Source organism: Equus przewalskii, chromosome 29, assembly GCF_037783145.1.
Source record: "Equus przewalskii isolate Varuska chromosome 29, EquPr2, whole genome shotgun sequence".
NCBI classification, from domain to species: domain Eukaryota; kingdom Metazoa; phylum Chordata; class Mammalia; order Perissodactyla; family Equidae; genus Equus; species Equus przewalskii.
Window position 1 is genome coordinate 40,097,294 of NC_091859.1, and position 18,516 is coordinate 40,115,809.

Consider the following 18,516-nt stretch of genomic DNA (forward strand, 5'->3'; position numbering starts at 1 on the left):
GATTGTGCTGCTGGAAGGAGGGGGGTTGGGTAGGAGTGGGGCCAGACACCCCAGGCTTAGGTAGGATGCTGTTGATGCTATTTCTACGAAAGCACGAGCCTCAGCTTTCACATTTGTGAAATGGCCTTAAAAATATCTAACTCCAGGACGTCGCCAGGGCCTGGGGAGAGGGGGGAATGGAGCATTATTGTTTAATGGGTACACAGTTTGTTTTACAAGGTGGAAAGTTATGGAGATGGGTGGTGGTGATGGTTGCAAAACATTGTGAATATATTTGATACCACTGAACATACATTTAAAAACATAAAGATGGTAAGTTTTATGTGATGTGTATTTTACTACAATAAAAAAAATGAAAAAAAAGAAACAAATCATAACCCCGAAGCTGCCAGCACACAGAGCACGAATATTTGAGCGCTGAATTCACGCTATTTAGCAAGTCATTTCGTCTTCCAGGGCCTCAGTTTCCTCATCGGTAAAATGGGCATAAAAAAAAAGCACTGAGCCCTTAGGACTGCTCGGAGGACGAAGTGAGGCGATCCATGTAAAAATTCTGGATTATACACCCAAATTCGGCCAGTGGATTCGTCCACAGATGTGCCTCGGAGCCTACTGTGTGCACGGCCGTGCTGGGAAGGAGCGCACGCGACAAAACAAGCTTGCAAATGCCAGGAGGCAGAGAGACAGTAAGCGAGTAAACAGATCACATCTGTAGCATTATCTGTTGCCATTCGGCCCTGGGTCCTGGACTCGGCGCCGCGGGGAGGGCGAGGCGGCCGAGGCGGCCGGGGGCGGGGCGGGGCGGGGCGGGGCCCGCCGGTTTATATGGGCGCGCGGGCCGCCCGCCGCACGCAATACGCCTCCCAGCTGGAGCGCTGTGGACCCTGCTACCGTCGCCAGCGCCGCCACCGCCGCGAGGTGAGTCCGAGCTCTACCGCCCGTGCCGTGACCCTAGCCCCGGCGCCCTCCGCCCCTCCGCCCAGCCCGAGCCCAGCAGGTGGGCGCCCAGGGGCTGGAAGGTGGGGGATCCAGGTTTTTTCTTCCCGGGCAGCTACTGGGTGTGTCCTTTGCGGGCGATGTCTCGGGCTCCGGGCTCCGAAAAGCCCCCTCTCGGGCGGGGTCTCCGGGTCCCCGCCGGCGATGGTGCCAGTCGCGCCCCCCGCGGGCCTCAGTCTCCACTTCTGTGCAATGGGGCGGTCCCTCTGCGCCCCGCCCGGAGGCCGGATGGCCTGTCGCCCCGCCATGCCCTCCTGCGCCGCCCGGGGCCGGGCTCCCCGGTCCTCGGCGGCCGTGCGCACCGGGCCGCGACGGCACAGCCCGCGCGTCCGCGGAAAAAGGGAAGATGGCGTCGGGCCCTGGTCCCCGCCGGGACCCGGGGCGCCCCGAGTCGCCGCGCACCTGCGAGGGGCCGGAGAAAGGACGGATTCTGGGACGCGAGAGCAGTGGGGACAGGAACTTGCGCGGGCTGGGCTCGGCGCTGGAGGGGCCGCGGGGCGCGTGCCAGCCCGTGACCGCGAGGGTCCCGCCGGCCTCCTCGGCCACCGCCAGCCCAGGGGCCTGGGGCGCGGTAGACTCCGGCCTCCCGGGGGCGAACCGCTTTGTAAACCGTTCATTGTTACTCTAATTTTCGTTAGAATGAGCCCCCCGGGCGGCGGGACGTTGTTGTTGCTGCTGCTGCTGTTGTAACATTTTTGGAGCACCTGCTGTGGCGCGCCCTGGATCGCAGCTTCGCTGTGAGCCTCTCCCCAGCCCCCCGGGAAGGAGGGTTCTCAGCTTGTCCTTCCCGCCTTAGGAAGGGGACAGACCATTGAGCTCTGTGCTGGCCTGCCTCCAAAGCTGGGGGGTGGGAGGGGTCCTCATTTTACAGATGGAGAAACTCAGACCTCAGTTCCAGAAAGCATTGTGAGTGCTGTGCAGCTAAAAGCCCAGAGCCTTTTTCTGGAAGCCAGGCCACAACTCCCCGCAGCCACTTCCCAGCTGTGTTGGGCACCTCCAGCCTGAGCCTCGGTCTGCCCTTTCTTTAAAATGGGTCCACGAGGTTTCCCACCAGGTGTGGACGACACCGCCCAAGTGTTGGTGATTTGGGTGACTGTTCGTGCCTTCCCTGGAGTTAACACTTAACTTCATTTCTGCTTATTTGGGGCCTGCCTTTGGAAGAAGTCCCCAGGAGTGGCACATTTTTAGTGTGTTTTGCACTTGTTCCTTAAAGGGTCTGGCTGAGGGGATAGCTGGGCCTGGATGCTGCTGTCAGCACCCAGCTGCCGCACTTCCCTTTGCATCACCTCTTCTCCACCGGGCTCCTCCCTCTCACTCCAGGATTTGGGGATTTCCCACCATCTTCTGAACCTCAAGGTCACAGGGCTGTTGGCGATTGAGTTAGCTGTGGCGTTTCCAGCCTTCCCAGCCTTAGGTTGTACAAGCTTATTTTTGCTCGTTTTTGGTTTAAGATATCTAAAGCATTTGGGGAGAGTGGCTTCCAGGGTGCCGGCTGTGAGCCAGTGTCCACCAGGGCTGAGTGCATATTGAACCAGCCTAAGATGGTTGCCAGCTGATCTTTTTTTGGTGGAACTGTCTTAGCAGGCCTATTTCTCCAGGAACCAGGGATACCGTGAGGGCTTCCGTGGGATGGCATGAGGTCTGAAACAAGTGGAGTGATATCCTTGCACAATGCCTGTGGGTGTCGCATTCATCTTCCTTCTTTGCTGTCTCGGCTCAGTTGCCACCTCCTCTGAGCAGTCTTCCCTGACTACTCCATCTAAAGCTGCAGCCGCCCCCCCTCCTCCCACCAGTTCCTCTGTCCTAGGACCTTGCTTTACTGTCTTTGGGACACTGAAGAGAGTGTGAAATTACCCACTTGTGCTCACTTAGTGTGACTTACAGTAGCCTGCAGCTCCCGGAGAACTGGAGTGTAGCCCCGGGGCCTGTCACAGCCTGGACGTGCTGAGAAGCAGCGGGATAGAGAGCTGAAAGCACGTGGGTTATTGTAAGTTTTAGGTGGTTAGTAGGGTTAGAAGCTGGACTCCCTGAGCCGCAGAGAAACCTGAGCGCAGTGTCTGCCCTTTTCTTCGCTCCTGGTCGTCTCTCTAAGAAGTGGAAGTGGGGTGCGTTGGGGAGGGGCTCCATCCACCCGCAGGGCTTGACGCTGACCTCGGAGGCCTTTTCCCCTCTCCCTGGAAAGCATCCTGTTTTTAGTGAACCTATTAAATTTGTAGACAATTAATGGTTTCTTGCTTCCCCTGCCGGGGACAGAGTGGATCCCACGAGAGTCTGGCTGTTTTTCTCTCTGCTCAAAACAATTCTAAGAGGTTTCAAGGAAGTTCCTGGCACGCTCGGGTTTTGTTGTTGGCGGCCACCAGGAAGCCTGCGGTGGGTCTGGCGTGGACACGGGCGGCCGCTCCCTCATCTCTTTGTCCTGCCATTGGTTGGTTGGGCCCGGGCCCTGGGAGAAATACAGAATGTAAGCAAATAAGTCCTCCGGCCTGAGTTCCTTGTTGGCTCCGAGGTGGGCAGGAGAGGGGCAGGCTGGTGGCCAGGGCACAGGCACTGGCTCAGAGTGGGCAGCTGATTTTCCTAGTGTCAATATTAGGGTGTGACAACACAAAACACTCGCTGGGCCTTTCTGGGCGCCGCGTGGTATAAACCTGTTTTTCTGGAGGCGGGAGAAGACACCGGGTCACCTAGACTCTGAGAGGAAGTGCAGCTTCACCGGGGAGGGAGAAGCCCACCTGGCTCCTTGGGGTGAGTCACTGTGGAAAGGATATTTAAGACTGAGAGTTTAAGCTAAAGTTGTGCGTGCTCTGCTTCAGCGGCCTGGGTTCGCAGGTTCGGATCCTGGGTGCTGACCTACTCTGCTCAGCAGCCATGCTGTGGCGGTGTCCCACATACAAAATAGAGGAAGCCTGGCACGGATGTTAGCTCAGGGTGAACCCTTCTCCACCACCACAACAACAGATTGAGAGTTCTTGGTGATTTTTTTTCCCAAAAGATGACATTTGTGTGTCAGTGGGTTGGAGCTCCGAAGAGGGTCTATTTTAAGGCCAGGCCAAGGAGATATGCCCGGTTTCCCGTGCACACTGACGCATCAGGAAAATCCCAGCTGGGACACGAGGTGGTCAGCGTGGGTGTGACCGCTCCTGAGCTCAGGTTCACGGCATGATCGCTTCCTCTTAGCGAGCGCTCTCAGGACTACCCTCCCGACTGGGCTCTCATCAGGAGAGGGTGCATCCAGTCCAGGGTCCTCCAGCCGGGAACTGCCTGTCACTGTGAGCCCAGCCCTGCCTTCTGTTTTACAGTGTCCTGGCTGCTTCCCCCTGGGCTGTCCCCATTCACTGGGCTCCTGCTCTGAGCTGGGGCAGACAGACAGGTAAACATTTAATGAGACTGTGATGGGCTCAGTGCCCAGTCCAGGTCTGTTTACCTGAGGTGCCGGGACAGTGCAGATGAGGAGCCGTTAATTCTGTCCCGGGGAGATCGGGAGGAGTGGGTTCTGGGCTGGGCTTGAAAGGAAGAAGCAGGTCCCCTGGGCCAGCCTGGGCGAGGCAGAGGGATAGTGTAAAGTCAGGGTTCAGTGTTGGCACAGTGGGGGCCTGAGGACTTTGTCACATGGAGGAAATGGGAGCTCCTAAGGCTGTTGCCCGGAGGGCGTGTCGGGCCGGTGAGTGAGTGAGACCCCTCTGAGAGCACTGAGGGGAGACCCAAAACTGTCTGGAAGGAAGGGGGCCCCAAGGGCCACGTGTCTCTCTGGTCCGCTCAGTGTTTGCGCCCCACAAGTCACGGTCCTTCACTTACTTCAAATACTTATTAAGAGCTTATTTTAAATACATGCTTTTTAGACTTAAAAACTGCAGACCCGGGTGGTGCCTTGGCGCCCTGTTCTTTCCGATGGTGATGGGAAAGCACAGGGGTCCCCTTGGGTCCCCTTTTGGGTGTCAGCAAAGATTTGGGTGATGATTCCCTACGACTCGCAGGATGTGCCCTTCCAGGTTTTCCTTGTCCCGTGTCCCCACCTGTTTTCCGTTCGCGTCGTTGAACCGTGTAGCAGAACAGAATACCACACACTGGGCGGCTCACAGCACGGAAGTTTTTTATTCCTCACAGTTCTGGACACCGGAAGTCCAAGGTCAGGGTGCCACAGGCTCCCTGTGTCCTCGAGTGGGGGACGGGCATGGGGGACGGGCAGGGAGCTCTCCTGGGCCCCTTAGGCAAGCACTGATCCTTTTAGCAGAGCCGTGGGATCTGACCGCCTCCTCAGGCCCCGCCTCCTGGTACCATCACCCCAGGGCAGTCGGTTTCCAACATATGAATTTGGGGGACACACACATTCAGACTACAGCAAACCGCTTTAAAGCCAATTTTAAAGTCAGTGGTCAAGAGAGTTCTTAGTCTGTTTCACTTCCTCTCCCGTGTGGAGTGTTTTCGTAGATATTGGAGCAGGAAAGGACATAAAAGAAAATCTCCCAACGCTGCTTTTACAAACAAGGAATTAGGGGTCCAGAGGGGCTGAGGACTTTCTCAAAAGTCACCCGGCCGAGCCGACCTGGAACCCAGGCCTGCCACCAGCCGAGTGCCCTGAGCGCAGCGTTTCCATTCATGTTTAGTGTCTGTAGCCACTGAAATGGAAACGTTTGCATAGATCACGTCATATCATCGTGCTCCTGTCTGTCACTCAGCTGCCAACTGTGGCGGCTTCCCCTGTCGCTACACACAGACCCACCTCCTTCCTTTTTTGCCGTGGCCAGCCTGCCCAAGTGTGGATTTGGGAGGAAAAGGGGCCCTGGAGCCGAGTCAGGCCTGAGCAGTTCCTGCCAAACTTTGCCCTAAGCTGTGGTGGCCAAGAAAGTCTGTCCCCAGAGTGGGAGGCCCAGCTTACCGTAGTGCCTCCCCTTGGGTGTGTGACAAGCCCTTCACTGTCTTTAACCTCAGTTTCCTCATCTGTAAATCGGGGAGGATGTTCCGCCCTCCCGTGGGGTGACGTGCCTGATGCGTCCACCCACACCCACAGCTGCCTCTCGGCTCCTGCGCTCAGAGGGCGCCGTGCAAACATGGACCGTGCCTGATGGTCGAGCCCTTGCTGTGCCCCGCATGCAGGGCCCCAGCATGTGCCGTCCTGTTGAGTTCAGTGAAAACCATTTGGCATTTCTAGTCCCAGAAAGAGACCTTTGGGAATTGTCAAGGCTGCCTGCCTTATTTTTTCCGCGTCTGTCCACCTGCGTTGCTAGGTGGGTGTGTACGTTTTTAGAGTCTGGAGGTGGGTAGCGTGATGGTATGGGGAAGGGGCTCTGAATTTCCATTCTCAACCCTCCCAGGTCCCGCATCTGTGAAATGGGGCAAACAGTCCCCTCCTTCTGAGGGAGGGAGGGGCTCAGTGGATGCAAATAAAAAGGATGTGGGGCCGCCAAGAGCATTAAGCAGTGGGTGGAGAGGGCGGCCCTTGCCTGAGGCCACAGCAGCCGGAAGCCCAGCCGAGACTGGACTGCTTACCCCCACCCACCCCACCCCGGTGGATGGCTTTTTGGCACCTGAGTTCAGGGTGGATCAGGCCAGCACCTGTGCCGGGGTCAAAGGGGAGGGCCACGGTGCAGGTGGAGTCCCAAGTCTGGATGGCCCTCACTCAGGGGGTCCATTCCAAGCTGCCACTTTCAAAATTACTGAACAACTCCCACCTACTCCCACGGGTGAATTTCCAACTTGCCTTTTGCTTGAAATACCTTTCTCCTCACTTTTCTCTCCCTCCTTTCTCTCCCTCCTTGTCTTTTTTCCCCCCAGTTATTTCTCCATCACTTAAGGGAAGTGAGCCCGGCCCACCTCCGGCAAGGCAAGCTGTTTCGGGCATCTGCAGGTTCACAATGGCAGGTGGGGGTCTGGACTTCCCCCACCCCTGGGCGCTGGGGAGGGAGTGGGAGGAGGTGGCTGCTGGGGTTGGGGGCTCAGCGGGGTTGGGGACTTGATTCCTGAAATAGACCTTTAAGGTAAACATCTCCATGTGGACACATTCAAGCTAGTAACTTGAAACAATTATTCTTTGTATCAGTGATCTCAGCACATGCCTGGTAATGAAAGTTCAAGAGCACAGAAGTGTGTATATAGTAAAAATTGTCTCCCTCCCACCTCTGTCCCGGAGCCCCCCCTTCCCCTCTTTCTCCTGCAGGAGATGATCTCTGCGGGATAGAAGTGTTTGTGTCGTTTATTTGTACACGCGGGGCAGCACAGTTAGAGACCGTTCCTCCTGCCGTGTTGGTGGAGTCTGGTGTGCGGCGCCTACAGACCCGCTGCTTCCCTTCTTCGGGGCTGCCAGGGACGTGCAGGGGTGTCTGCAGGACACATGGCTAGAAATCAGAGGTTGTGTGTATTAGTGACTTTGGTAGATACCCCAGCTGTGCCCCCCTCCCCTCTGGTCTGTTGACTGGTTAACCAGCTTGGGAGCCCCTGCTACCTGCTGGGAGAAGGGCAACAGTTGTATCTTTTTATCTTCCCAGCCCTGGAGGTTGTGCTCCTACCACGCGGGAGGCTGCTCTGAGCTAGAGGTTAGGTGATTGGTCCAGGTCACAAAGCAGTGGCAGAGCGGGGACTGGAACCCAGGTCTGTCCCACAGAGTTAGAGCTTGTGTGTGCGCCCGATGCTTTGAGCACTGGGTGCTCTGTAAACCAGGGTATCACCCCGTCATGGGTGGGGAAGAGCTGGTGACTGGGAGGGGTGTGGGTGGGAAGCCCTGATGGAGAAAGACTGGGGGGTGGGTCCCGTGGCCGAGTGGTTAATTTTGTGTGCTCCACTTCCGTGGCCCAGGGTTTGGTGGTTCTGATCCCAGGCGCAGACCTACACGCTGCTCGTCAAGCCATGCTGTGGCAGCGTCCCATATAGAAGAGCTAGAATGAGCTACAACTAGGATAAACAACTACGTACTGGGGCTTTGGGGAGGGAAAATAAAGAGAAAGATTGGCAATAGATGTTAGCTCAGGGCCAATCTTCTTCAGAAAAAAAAAAAAAGATTAGGGACTAGGGTTTCCCAGTTGGGTCTGCCCAGCAGCCACTGGCCTGGCACCTGGGACTCCAGTGACCTCTTGGCTTTGTTGGAGTCCCAAAGGTGTCATCACATGCTCCTGATTTGCTGCAGGGCATGTAGGGACATGTGGCAAGGCTGGGAGCAGGAAAGGGAGCGGGCAGGGCTGGGCTTGGGGAGACTAAGGGTCCCTCCTCCAAGGAGGGGCCAGCTGTTTCCATCCCAGTGTGTGTGTGGGAGGGGCACGTCCTGTGAAACTGGCCCCTTGGAAGGAGCATCATCTTTCTCAGCTGAGCCTCCCAGTGACCCGTCTGGTCCCTCCGCCCTCTGCACCTGTTTGCCCGTCTGTGAAATAGAACTTGTTAGAGTCCCGCCTTGGTCTGAGGGTCCCTCACCAGGAGGTTGCCTGCTGCCCCCTCCCCGCCAGTTCCTACAGCCTTGGCCATGTTGTCTTTTGCTGAACATCTCCTGTGCTGTGCTGTCCTGGACACATCTCTGTTCATTCAGGCTGTGATGCAACCCTGGGAGGGAGATGGCATTTCCCCCTTTCCCAGATAAGGAAACCGAGTTTCGGCCAGGAGCTGGTGCTCACACAGCTGAGGGCAGAGCTGTTCCCCGAAAGCAGGCTGTCCGTGTAGAGCCCGCCCTCCCGCTCTCCCAAGACCCGCAGGCGTCCTTGTGGCGGTGGGGCGGCTGTGTCTACACAGAGGTGCGATTTGCATGCAGGCCTCTGTGGGGAACAGAGGGTTCCGGCCTCGTTTTTCCACTGAGCGTGTGGGAGGGTGAGTGTGTGGGCCGCCGCCTGGGTGGGGACACATGGCGAGGTGTGCCTTCCTTTCACCAAAGAAGGCTTTTAAGCTACTGGTTTGCAAATCTGCTGGAAAAAATAGATGTTAAAACCAGTGTGGGCTCCTGGATGTGCAGCTGCGGCGACCTCAGAACTGGGCGTCTGCTCTGCGCTGGGTGCCGGGAGCCGGGAATGGCCGCGCCTGTGCTGCTAGCGCTCACCTTAACACAGATCCTGTCCGTCTGTCCTCACCACAGCCCTGGGAAGTAGGTGTGTCTGGTATCCTCTTTTAGAAGTGAGGAAACCTGAGGAGCAGAGAGCTTAACGTACTGGAGGACACCCAACAGCCTGGCTCCAGCGTTCACGCTGTAAGCCACCGTGGACGGAGAAGCAGCGCCGGCCCGTGTGGTTGGATACAGAAAGAAGCAGAGACGGGGGCTGCAGGAGGCCCCCAGCCTGACTCGGAGGATCTGGGAAGGTGATGCTAGACACAAGTTATTTAGGGCCCAGTAGGAATGAGCCAGGCAGAGGAGACTGAGGCTGGCCAGCCAGCGGGCACTGCCCATGCAAAGGCTTGGGGGCTTGACATGTCGGGGCGTGGCTACAGAAGTGCGCGTTCTTTAGTGTGGCAGGAACAGGGTGTGAGATTAGGGTTTCGGGGCTGAGGCTGGTGAGGTGGCCGGAGGGAGAAGGGCCCTGATAGTGGTGTGGCAGGACTCCCGAGGGGCTGGGGGAGCCTAGTGGAGTGGTGACGGGTCCGATCTGAGGCTGCCACGTGGATATCAGATGGGAGAAAGCCCAGCTGGAGACCAGAGACAGCAAGGCAGCTGGAGCGGGGCTGGGCAGGAGGGGACCAGCGCTGGGCCTCCATAGGGTGGTGGGGCAGCTGGGAGGGACCCGAGCTGGGAGGCGGCTGCAGGGACACCAACCCCAGCTTCCCAGCCACGCTCTGAGTGCTCCCATTTAGATCTAGAGCCCCAAGGCCAGTGCAGGCCTGGCTGTGAGCGTTGAGTGAGAATCCGTATACAGGGCTTAAATCAGTGCCTGACCACAGTGGATGCTCGAACAGCGGCCAGGATTGTAACAGGCCGTTAATGCTGGTTCTTGCGTAGAAAAGGAACCCCGTGAGTGCAGGCGCATCATCACCATCTAACAGATGAGGCAACAGTACCTTGCCCAGGGTTGTGCCACAAGTGAGTGGTTGGGTGGGATGTTAACCCGAGACTCCCCTGCCCTGATGGAGTGTCAGTGCTGGAAACCTGGCTCAGACGAGCGACCGTGAACCTGGAGATGCAGGAGACGCTGGTGTCTGTCCCAGGCCGGCGCAGACAGGGAGGTCCAGCAGGGGCTGGGACCCACGGGAAGGTGCCGACGTGGGCCCTGCTCCCAGCAGTTGAGTCTGGTACCACCTCACGGCACGGCTCACCCACCCCTGGAGCTGGTCAGATGCACTCCGGCCTCTACCCTAGCCTGGCCAAGCTGCCGGTGGTCACTGTCCCTGGTCAGGCACCTGCCCGCATAGGACTCAGGGGCCCCTCATCCCATTTGGTGCCCAAGGGTTCTGAGAGTGTCTGCTGGGGGCCGATTTGTTGGGACAGTGGTGATGCTTAGAGGCCATGTGCCCAGCAAAGTCCCTTTGTGGCCCCTTGCCTGTGGGGGAAGCAGGGGCTTCCACAGGAGCACACAGCAGCCTCTGGGGAGAGAATAGCCCCCTGCGGGAGGGGGTCAGGCTGGATGGGAAGGGGGAGCAGGAGAGGCAGACGCAAATGAGGGCTGGCGTTGCTCTCCCTGGGAAATGGCCATTTGCATAGACACTGAGCCCCTGGGGCCTAGAGCCTGGGGCAGCTCAGCTCCTCATCACAGTCCCTTAGGCGCCACCACAGACACACGGACACACACACACACACACACACACACACACACACACACTGTTTACCGTCTGTGCACTGTTAAACCATCTCATCCGTGAAAGTTGTTGCCAGATAGCTCTTTTATGTCCTTTAATGGACGTTTAAATTTTTCTTCCTAAAGATTTTAAGCATCCTTTATTAGATTCATTCCTAACCCAAAACCTTAATGTGTATTTAGTTTCTACTATATTTCCTGGTTGCCTTGTAGGGAGGCTGTTGATTTTTGTACGCCGGTCTTGTATCTGGGAGCTCCAGAAGGCGATTCCCTTGGTTTTCCACTTCGATGTTCCTATCTGCTGAAATCTTCCCTTTTCTGTCTTTTATTGAAATGATCAGATCCTTTTCTGCTGGTTGGAATGTTGTCCATGTCTTACTCGTTTAGAGGTTTCCTCTAACTTGCTAAGACTCGTTTATATTTTTCTCCATTTATGTCTAAGTCAAGTCCATTGAAGTCCTCTTGCCTTTTGTGTTAGACCCCCTGTCGTCCAGCCCCCCCACCCCCCTTCTCCTTTGTCTGTTTAAAACAAGCACAATTGAGGAAGTCAGACTCTGCTGATGGTGTGAGTGCCGAGGGGCCTCAGGCTCGAGGTCGGGGCCCCAGGACCCATGTTTGCCCCTTTCAACAACATTCGATTTAAAGGCAAACGGGTGAAACTCAACTCTGGCTACGAAAGTGGCTTCAAACCACACTAGTTTTGTGATCTGCCTTCTTCTAAAGTCTTGTCGAACAGCTGCATCACCGGTGGCTCTGGATTCCCCTCATAGCTTTTACCTGCTACTGGGCGTCCCCTGGAACAAAGGCGTGAAGATGTGTGCGCCCAGCCGGGGCCTGCGCTGGCCTCATGAGGGGAGTCGCTGGGTCTCCGGCCTGCGTGCTTCTTACACTTTGCCTGCAGGTGCCCTCGGCAGGTGACAGCACCCCCCTGGGGGCCGGGGGCCACCCTCCCCCCACCCACCGGGTCTGACCTGACAGCTCCTTTCAGCCCATGGGGGAAGGTGCTCCTGACAGGTGCGGGTGGCATATGTCAGCTGTGGCTTTTGTGGCCATTGTGGCTGTGTTTACACGGCTGCTCCTCCAGCCCCGGCTCCTGCTGGAGCTGCCTTTCACGTCGGGCTTTCATCTGGAACAGATGTAAAACTCTTCTCTTTCCCGCTTAGGAAACCGAAACAGCCCTCTCTCTTTGAGGCAAATTCTGGGCATTTGTTCTCTCTGGAACAATACTGTCCTTATATGGGTTCTTGTCGCAAAGGCCGCAGTGCCCAGACCCTCACATACCTGTCTGGCCCTCGATGACGTCACGGCGCGTCCATCGCTCTGCCTGCGTTTTGGATGCATTGTTGAGAATAACCGGTCCAGACTTGCCCCGAGACACCGGGAGGATCCAGCATTTACCTCTGTGTTCCCATGAGCCCTTGCCTGGTCCTCGTGTGCCCGCCGTCACCCTTTAATGCTGAAAACAGGTGGTGAGCACACTCCTGTCCAGCCTTGTGTCCCCACAGCGCACCCGTGTGCGTCCTGCCTGCAGTCGGCCCCCTTCAGGGATAAACGTTGGTCCACCCTGGCCTGGGCACCCCGGGGACCAGCGGCTCTGGCCCTTCTTGGTTCACTGCAGGCAGATGTGAGGAATTAGAAATTTTTGAAAACCTGAGATGTCGTTGTAAGAATTAGACGTTGAAGTGCAAAGGTCGTAACAGTCAGTGCCTGCTCCTCAGAGTTCCAGGCTCCGCTCAGAGTACTTGAAGGAGATCCCTGCATTTCATCCCCAACAGCCAAGTCGGGACTGCTGATACCCGAAAGATGAGAAAGCGGCGGCGTCATGCAGCTGCTAAGCGGCAGACCTGGGATTCGAACTCAGGCCCTCTGGTTTCAGAGCCGCGTTCTTCATCATCGTATTCTGTACCTAAGGCTGTTTGGTCCAGTGTGGGGTAAATTACAGTGAACAAGGTCACAGAATCCCACCAGCTTTCACAAGTGGTGATGGGAACATTGACTGATGTGAGATTCCCAGTTATAATCGTTAGGAGGACCTGGATGGTGATTTGAACAAGTCGGGTTTTATTTTTGTTACGCAGTTAGGCAGGCAGTGGCTTGTATTTTTTTGGTTGTTCAACAATGCCATCAGAGAGCCAAGCTCTCTGCCTCTCTGCTCTGTAGTCTTAGCGTGTTGGTTATCCTTGTGCTAAACACCTCGGTGTCATAAAATGGCTGCTGTAGTTCCAGCCTTCACTCCTGTGTTGAAGGCAGCAAGGAGGGAGAAGAGCCGCCCAGGCTGTGTCTGCTCCCTTTCAGTCCCCACAGCAGAATTCTGAGGCCTCACTGACCAGGACTGGGTTATATGCCCACCACTAGCTGCATGGCAGGCTGGGCAAGTGAGGAACAGGAGGGTCACGATTGGCATAGAAGAACAAGGATTCAAGGCCACCTCAAAGAAAATTAGTTCTATTAGCAAGGAGCCCCGGGGTAAATAAGGTAAATAACAGCCTTGCCAAGACAGTCGGGTGAAGAAAGGGGCTTATAAAACTCTATGTAAGGAGTGCTCCCATCTTTGAAAATGCGTGTGTGATGCATGTGTGTGTCTAGAAAAAAGACTGGAAGGTTAGCGTGGTCCCTCTGGGGACTGGGATGGTGGCTGACTTTTCCTCGTTTGGCTTATTTGCTGTTTCTGCCCAAGGGAGATGGCAGACGTCGAAAGAAGGCTCTGTGGCCGGGCAGACCCAGGGAACTTGCTCTCCTGGTGGAACCTGGCCTTCATCCACTATTTTGACACCAGACGTTTGGGTTTTTTAGTTTGATTACTGGCCTCCTAAAGGCCAGTATTAGAGCTTCCTTATATTTATTCTCTAGGCAAGGGCCCTTATGAATCATCTCTAAATCCCTGACTTAGAGACGTATGACAGAGAACAGAGAGGCTTGGTGTCTTGCCCAGAGCCACACAGTGAGCGCTGGGCAGGGGTCGTGCTTGGGGAAGCTGGGGTAGGAGGAGGCTGACGATGGCATTGGCAGAGAGAGAGTGGGCTGGGGGCAGAGGTGAAGGGGACACATGAGTGAAACCCAGGTTGCATAGTTCTGGGCATCCGGTCAGCATGTGTCGTTTTCCCCCAGAGAAGAAATGTCTCAAGTAGGACCCGTCTCCAGGGACCTCTTTCTGGACGCCTTCCTGCACGAGCGCAGCCCGGAAGCCCTGGAGGTTCCTGGCATGACCGAGCTCACAGAGTCCTCCCCCGACAGGTAGGTCCCAGCAGCCCTCACGGCCCCGCCCACGCCCATGCCCGTTCCTGGTCAGTGACCTTTACCAGGTGGTTAGGAGAGAGGCCCTCTGGGTTCCCCAGGCATGGTCATGGGGGCAGGTGACCTGGGCTGGGCCGCTTTGCTCTGATACCAGCTCACGGGGGGCCCCTTGGGGCATCCGGCATGTTCACAGTCCCAGGATGGACCTTGGGTGCTGGCCGTCAAAATGGCTCAAGCTTGTGGCCGTAGGACAGGGTGCCTCCTGGCCCTCGTGTCCACGATCACCTACCTCCTCAAGGCCTCTCAAGATGGATCCAGTTTTAGAAAACCGGAAGTAGCCTGAGCAGCTGCTTCAGATGCGGTTCCTGGCCCTGGCTGGCAGGGCAGTGAAGAGGGGGTCTTCCCAGCATCCACTCCAGGGTTCGAGACGCTTCTCTCCTGCTTCAGCCTGAGGATTCTCTTAGTCATTAGGTCCTGGATGTGGGGTTTGGGGTTGGTTGAGATTTTAGGGCTGGAGGGACCCCAAGATCTGCCTCTTCCCCACTCCCTGCTCCATTTGTAGATGACAACAGGGAATGTTCAGCCTGAGGCAGTGTTTTCCTGAGGTCCCAAGGGTGTCAGGGTAGAGATGGGACCTCAGCCCACCACCCTGATTGCCAGTCAACCCTTCCCACCCCGCCATCCTGTCCCCCCAGTGCCCCTGGAATAGAGAGAGCACAGACCCTGGGGAGACTGGGCAGGTAGCCGGGGCAGGGCTGGGAGGGGCCCTGAGTCCTTGGCCCCCGGGAGGCCTGTCTGCCTGGGAATTTCCAGAAGAGCTGCCAGGTCACTGAGATGGAATGTGTGGGCAAACCCCTGCGAGCAGGCAGGGCCGAAGCCGCTCAGACGCCCGGAGGGGAGGGCGAGTGTGGGACCTGGAGGTTGGCTGGGAGCGTGTGAGCCTCCATTTCCAGCCAGCATGCGTTCAGTGCGAGGGGGGGCCCAGGCCCCTCCGTTCTCACAGGGGTGATGACAGCAGAGGTGGTTTCAGGATCGGGGACCAGGGAACAGTTCCCAGAGCCCCTCCCCACAAGGAGAGGGGTAAGTTGAGACCCCTGTGAGAAGCCAGCCTGAGTGATCTGAGGGGCCTCAGAGCCCCCAACCTACCCAGCCTGTTGCCCACCCTTGCCACCAAGCCCACCGTGCCACCCAGGTGGCCTCCAGGGCATCCGCCTACCTTGGAGGGGGAGCAGGGCTGCAGGGGGAGGCTGAGCCGCTGTGCACACGGGCGCTCCCACCCCCATGGGGGCTCAGACCAAACTGAGAAGCACCCCCTCCGCAAGAAGGACTGACCCCGGCTGCACTGGGCAGCCCCTCCCTGGCATCTGGGGCCCACACTTCAGGGAGTCCACCTGTGGGCGGGACCTCGCTGGCTTTTGCTGAAGCAAAGTGGGAACCAGTGGAGGGGTGTGCGAAGGCTCCCTGCCCCTCGCCTCACTCTGCGCCGCCCGTGGACCCCACAAACCTGTGGCCCAATTGGCCAGGTGGGTCTGGGCGTGGGGTCACCAGCACAACCACACTCCTCATTCCCTGTGCCCTTTCCACAGTGACAACCGTGACTCTGTGGCCATGCGGCTGGCCTTCATCGGGGACGAGATGGAAGTGAGATGGATGCTGCCCCACATCGCTGAGCTGCCTGGGGTGGCCGTGTACAGGTGACCAGCCCTTGCCCAGCCCAGGGCTTCCATAGTGCGGGCCTGGCCCACAGGGGCCCCTGGGAGGAAATGGCTCCGTCCGCTCCAGGCAGCCCTGAGACCTTTATGTCCCTCACCCCCAGGAGGCCCCAGCCCCTGGAGCTGGCCTGCTGCCATCCCGTTCTTCCTGGACTAGGCAGCAGACACAGCAGAACCCAAGCCCCTTTCGCTCTTCCCTCAGCAAGCCCAGTCAGGATCTTTCCAAAATGGTCCTGACTTAAAAAGACGGGAGATGCCGAGTGAGCTCAGACGGAGCTGTCTGTGTCGTCAGCGGGGCCATCTGCATAGAGGCCTCTCTCCTGATGACATTCAGCTTCCATGATTTTCCAGCGTCCCTGCAGGTTCTCAGTACCTCACAGAATTGCTCAGGGTGGGGACATAGAAACCTTACTCTTTGAGACCAGGATGAAGGTTTATGGGGTCTCTTGGTCCCCAGGGAGGCAGCCTTCCTTTGGGGAGCCCGGACCACAATTGGAACAAAGCTGCTCTGGAGTGAGCACCCGCCCCCCTGGACCTGCCTCTTTGGGCCTGTGGGCAGTGGAGCGTTTTCCACGTGGCCAGCTCCAGAACGCAAGGCCGAACCCCCAGCGGGTTGGCCGGCAGGCTGGGGAGGAAACAGGAAATCAGATGAATTTAGGACCAGAAATGGCCGGGGAGAGAGGCCCTCATTGGTGGAGCCACCCAGGGGAGGGGACAGGCCCTCTGCTCACACAGTTGTCACCTAAAACAAAGGCCGTCCTTGCCCCTGTTCCTGCAGTAACGGCCCTGCTCCCCCTCCCATCTGTCTTATAGCTTGGCCTTCACCTACAACCAGACAGGCCTGAGGGGTGTTTTTAGAAGTTTCATGGATGGTCTCACTAACCTCAGGGAGAACATAAGGTTCTGGAGCTTCCTGACCCGCAGGGACAGGGTAAGCCTGAGATTTCATGACCTTGACTCACCTTCCTGCATGTGTAGCCCTCTGGAGCCGTGGAGCAGCTGCCCCGTAGGGCACAGCCTCGCTGGTTGCCACAGTCCCCACCAATCCCTATTGTCTTCTTTTGCCTGCTTCACCCATTCCTCCTCCTGCCTGTTCCCTGGGCCTTTGGGTTTGAGATGGCTGGCTTACTGAGAGAGGATGCACGAGTCCTTGCGTGCGCTAGCTTCCACAGCTGTGCCCGTGCTCCCGCCTGTACCAGGACTGCCTCCACCTGGCAGACGTGACTGGTTATCTGCCCAGGGCAGAGGCCTCTTCTCCTGAGCTGCTTCCCTGACCACTGCTGATCCTCCCCCCCAGCACCGCGGATGGTCCCTCACACCTCTCCACCGTATTGTGCCAGTTCCCGGCAGACGAGCAGCCCGGGTGGGCTGGCCTCCTCTCCTCTGTGTGTCCCAAGGGCCACTCTCCTCTCCTCCCCGTCCTGTGCTCATCTTTCAGGGCACCTTGTTCTAGACCCCTCCAGTTCTGAGTGAGGCGCTTCTGCGTTCCCTTCCTTTACCAGACTCGCTCTTTGCCGGCCCACTGTCACCCACATGTGCTCATCCCATGTCCACAGAGCGCGCACAGGACGGCGAGCTGTGGAATGAGCAAGCCTCTTCCAGGCTGGGGGTCCTCACTTCTCTCCCCTTCATCCCACAGGTGTCCCCCAGTCGGGGGCGCGAGCTGGCGCTGTCCGTGCTGCTGCTGCTGGTGCTGCTGCTGGGCTGGGGGCTCCACCTCCTCCAGTGACGGCCGCTGTGGGGCAGCGCGGGGGCGGGGCTGGTCCCCTCCCCCTGACCGCCACCCTGGAGGTGGCCTTGTTTGTTTAGTTGTCTTTTTAACTGTTTTCTGATGATCCCTTTTTTATATTTAAACTCTGAGTGCTGGGACACTTACTGAGGTTTCATACTAGTTTTTTCTTGTTTTTTGTAAGAGAAATGAATTCATTATACCTCTGGGGTCGTTACTGGTTAACTGCCCATGCCAAGGCCGGGCTGGGCCTGCTCCCCGGGCCCCAGCCCACTCCGCAGCGGCCTGTCCGGGAAGGAGCCTTCCTCTCGTGGTGGGTCATGTGGGGGGCGGGGGGAGTGCTGGTCATGCCCCCGTGTCTGTGATGCCCGTGGCAAAGAGAAAATCTGCTGGAATAGATTTCTGAGGGGTGGGGAGAGCTCAATAAAATGTTGGTTTCCAGCTGGTCTCTGGTTCTCTCTGGGGGTTTGCAGCGTGGGCTCCATCCTGCCCCCTGGAGGGGGATTCAGGCAGTGGGGAACGAGGGGTGGGGTGTGCTCCCAGACACCAGTGTGGCTGCGTGGATCACACAGCCTCCTGGCTCGTCCCAGCACCTGCAAATGCTGTCATGCAGTTTCGCCCAACACAAGCTGGTTTACTCTGTCTCTGTTATGCCTTGGTTTCTAAAGTCTCCCATTAGGGATTATTTCCTTTGGGGTGTTAGTGCCTCTCACAATTGGGGCCTCCCTATGTTTGCTCCTCCAGCACTCCCTGCTGGAGCAGTGGAGCCAGTGGGGCTGCTCACTTATGTGTGGTGGGGACAAGGAGCTGGGAAGGGATACTAGGAGTAGGAGGGGCCAGGCCTCCCATCGTGTGGGCTCAGCCTGCCCCAGACCAGGACCAGTGATATTTCTAGACCCCTCCAAGCCCTCCTCCCAGAACTTGTGCTGCGTGTCTCCCCCACCCCCCAGTCCCCTACCTCAAATACCCACCCTGGGCTGGGGTGAGCCACCTCCGTCCAGCTTCCCCGCCCCAGCATCTTCTGCAGCCTCATCCCCCCGCCCCCTCCAGGGTCCCGAGTTAGAGAGCCTTCCCCGCCCTCCACGCAACCTCAGAGCTGATCCAGCAAATGCAGCTGCTCCCCGCCCGCCAGCCAGGCTGGGCAGACCCTGCC

At 57.6% G+C, this 18,516-nt stretch overlaps 1 protein-coding gene across 1 annotated transcript; it reads left to right on the forward strand.

Annotated features, from left to right (window-relative positions):
• The first annotated feature begins 821 nt into the window (after positions 1-821).
• BIK (BCL2 interacting killer) lies at positions 822-17,804 on the forward strand. The gene is made up of 5 exons (XM_070600384.1): positions 822-918; positions 13,797-13,922; positions 15,509-15,616; positions 16,448-16,565; positions 17,274-17,804. The coding sequence occupies exons 2-5, from the start codon at positions 13,804-13,806 to the stop codon at positions 17,361-17,363; spliced, it is 435 nt and encodes a 144-aa protein (XP_070456485.1). The 5' UTR covers positions 822-918; positions 13,797-13,803; the 3' UTR covers positions 17,364-17,804.
• The last annotated feature ends 712 nt before the right edge of the window (positions 17,805-18,516 follow it).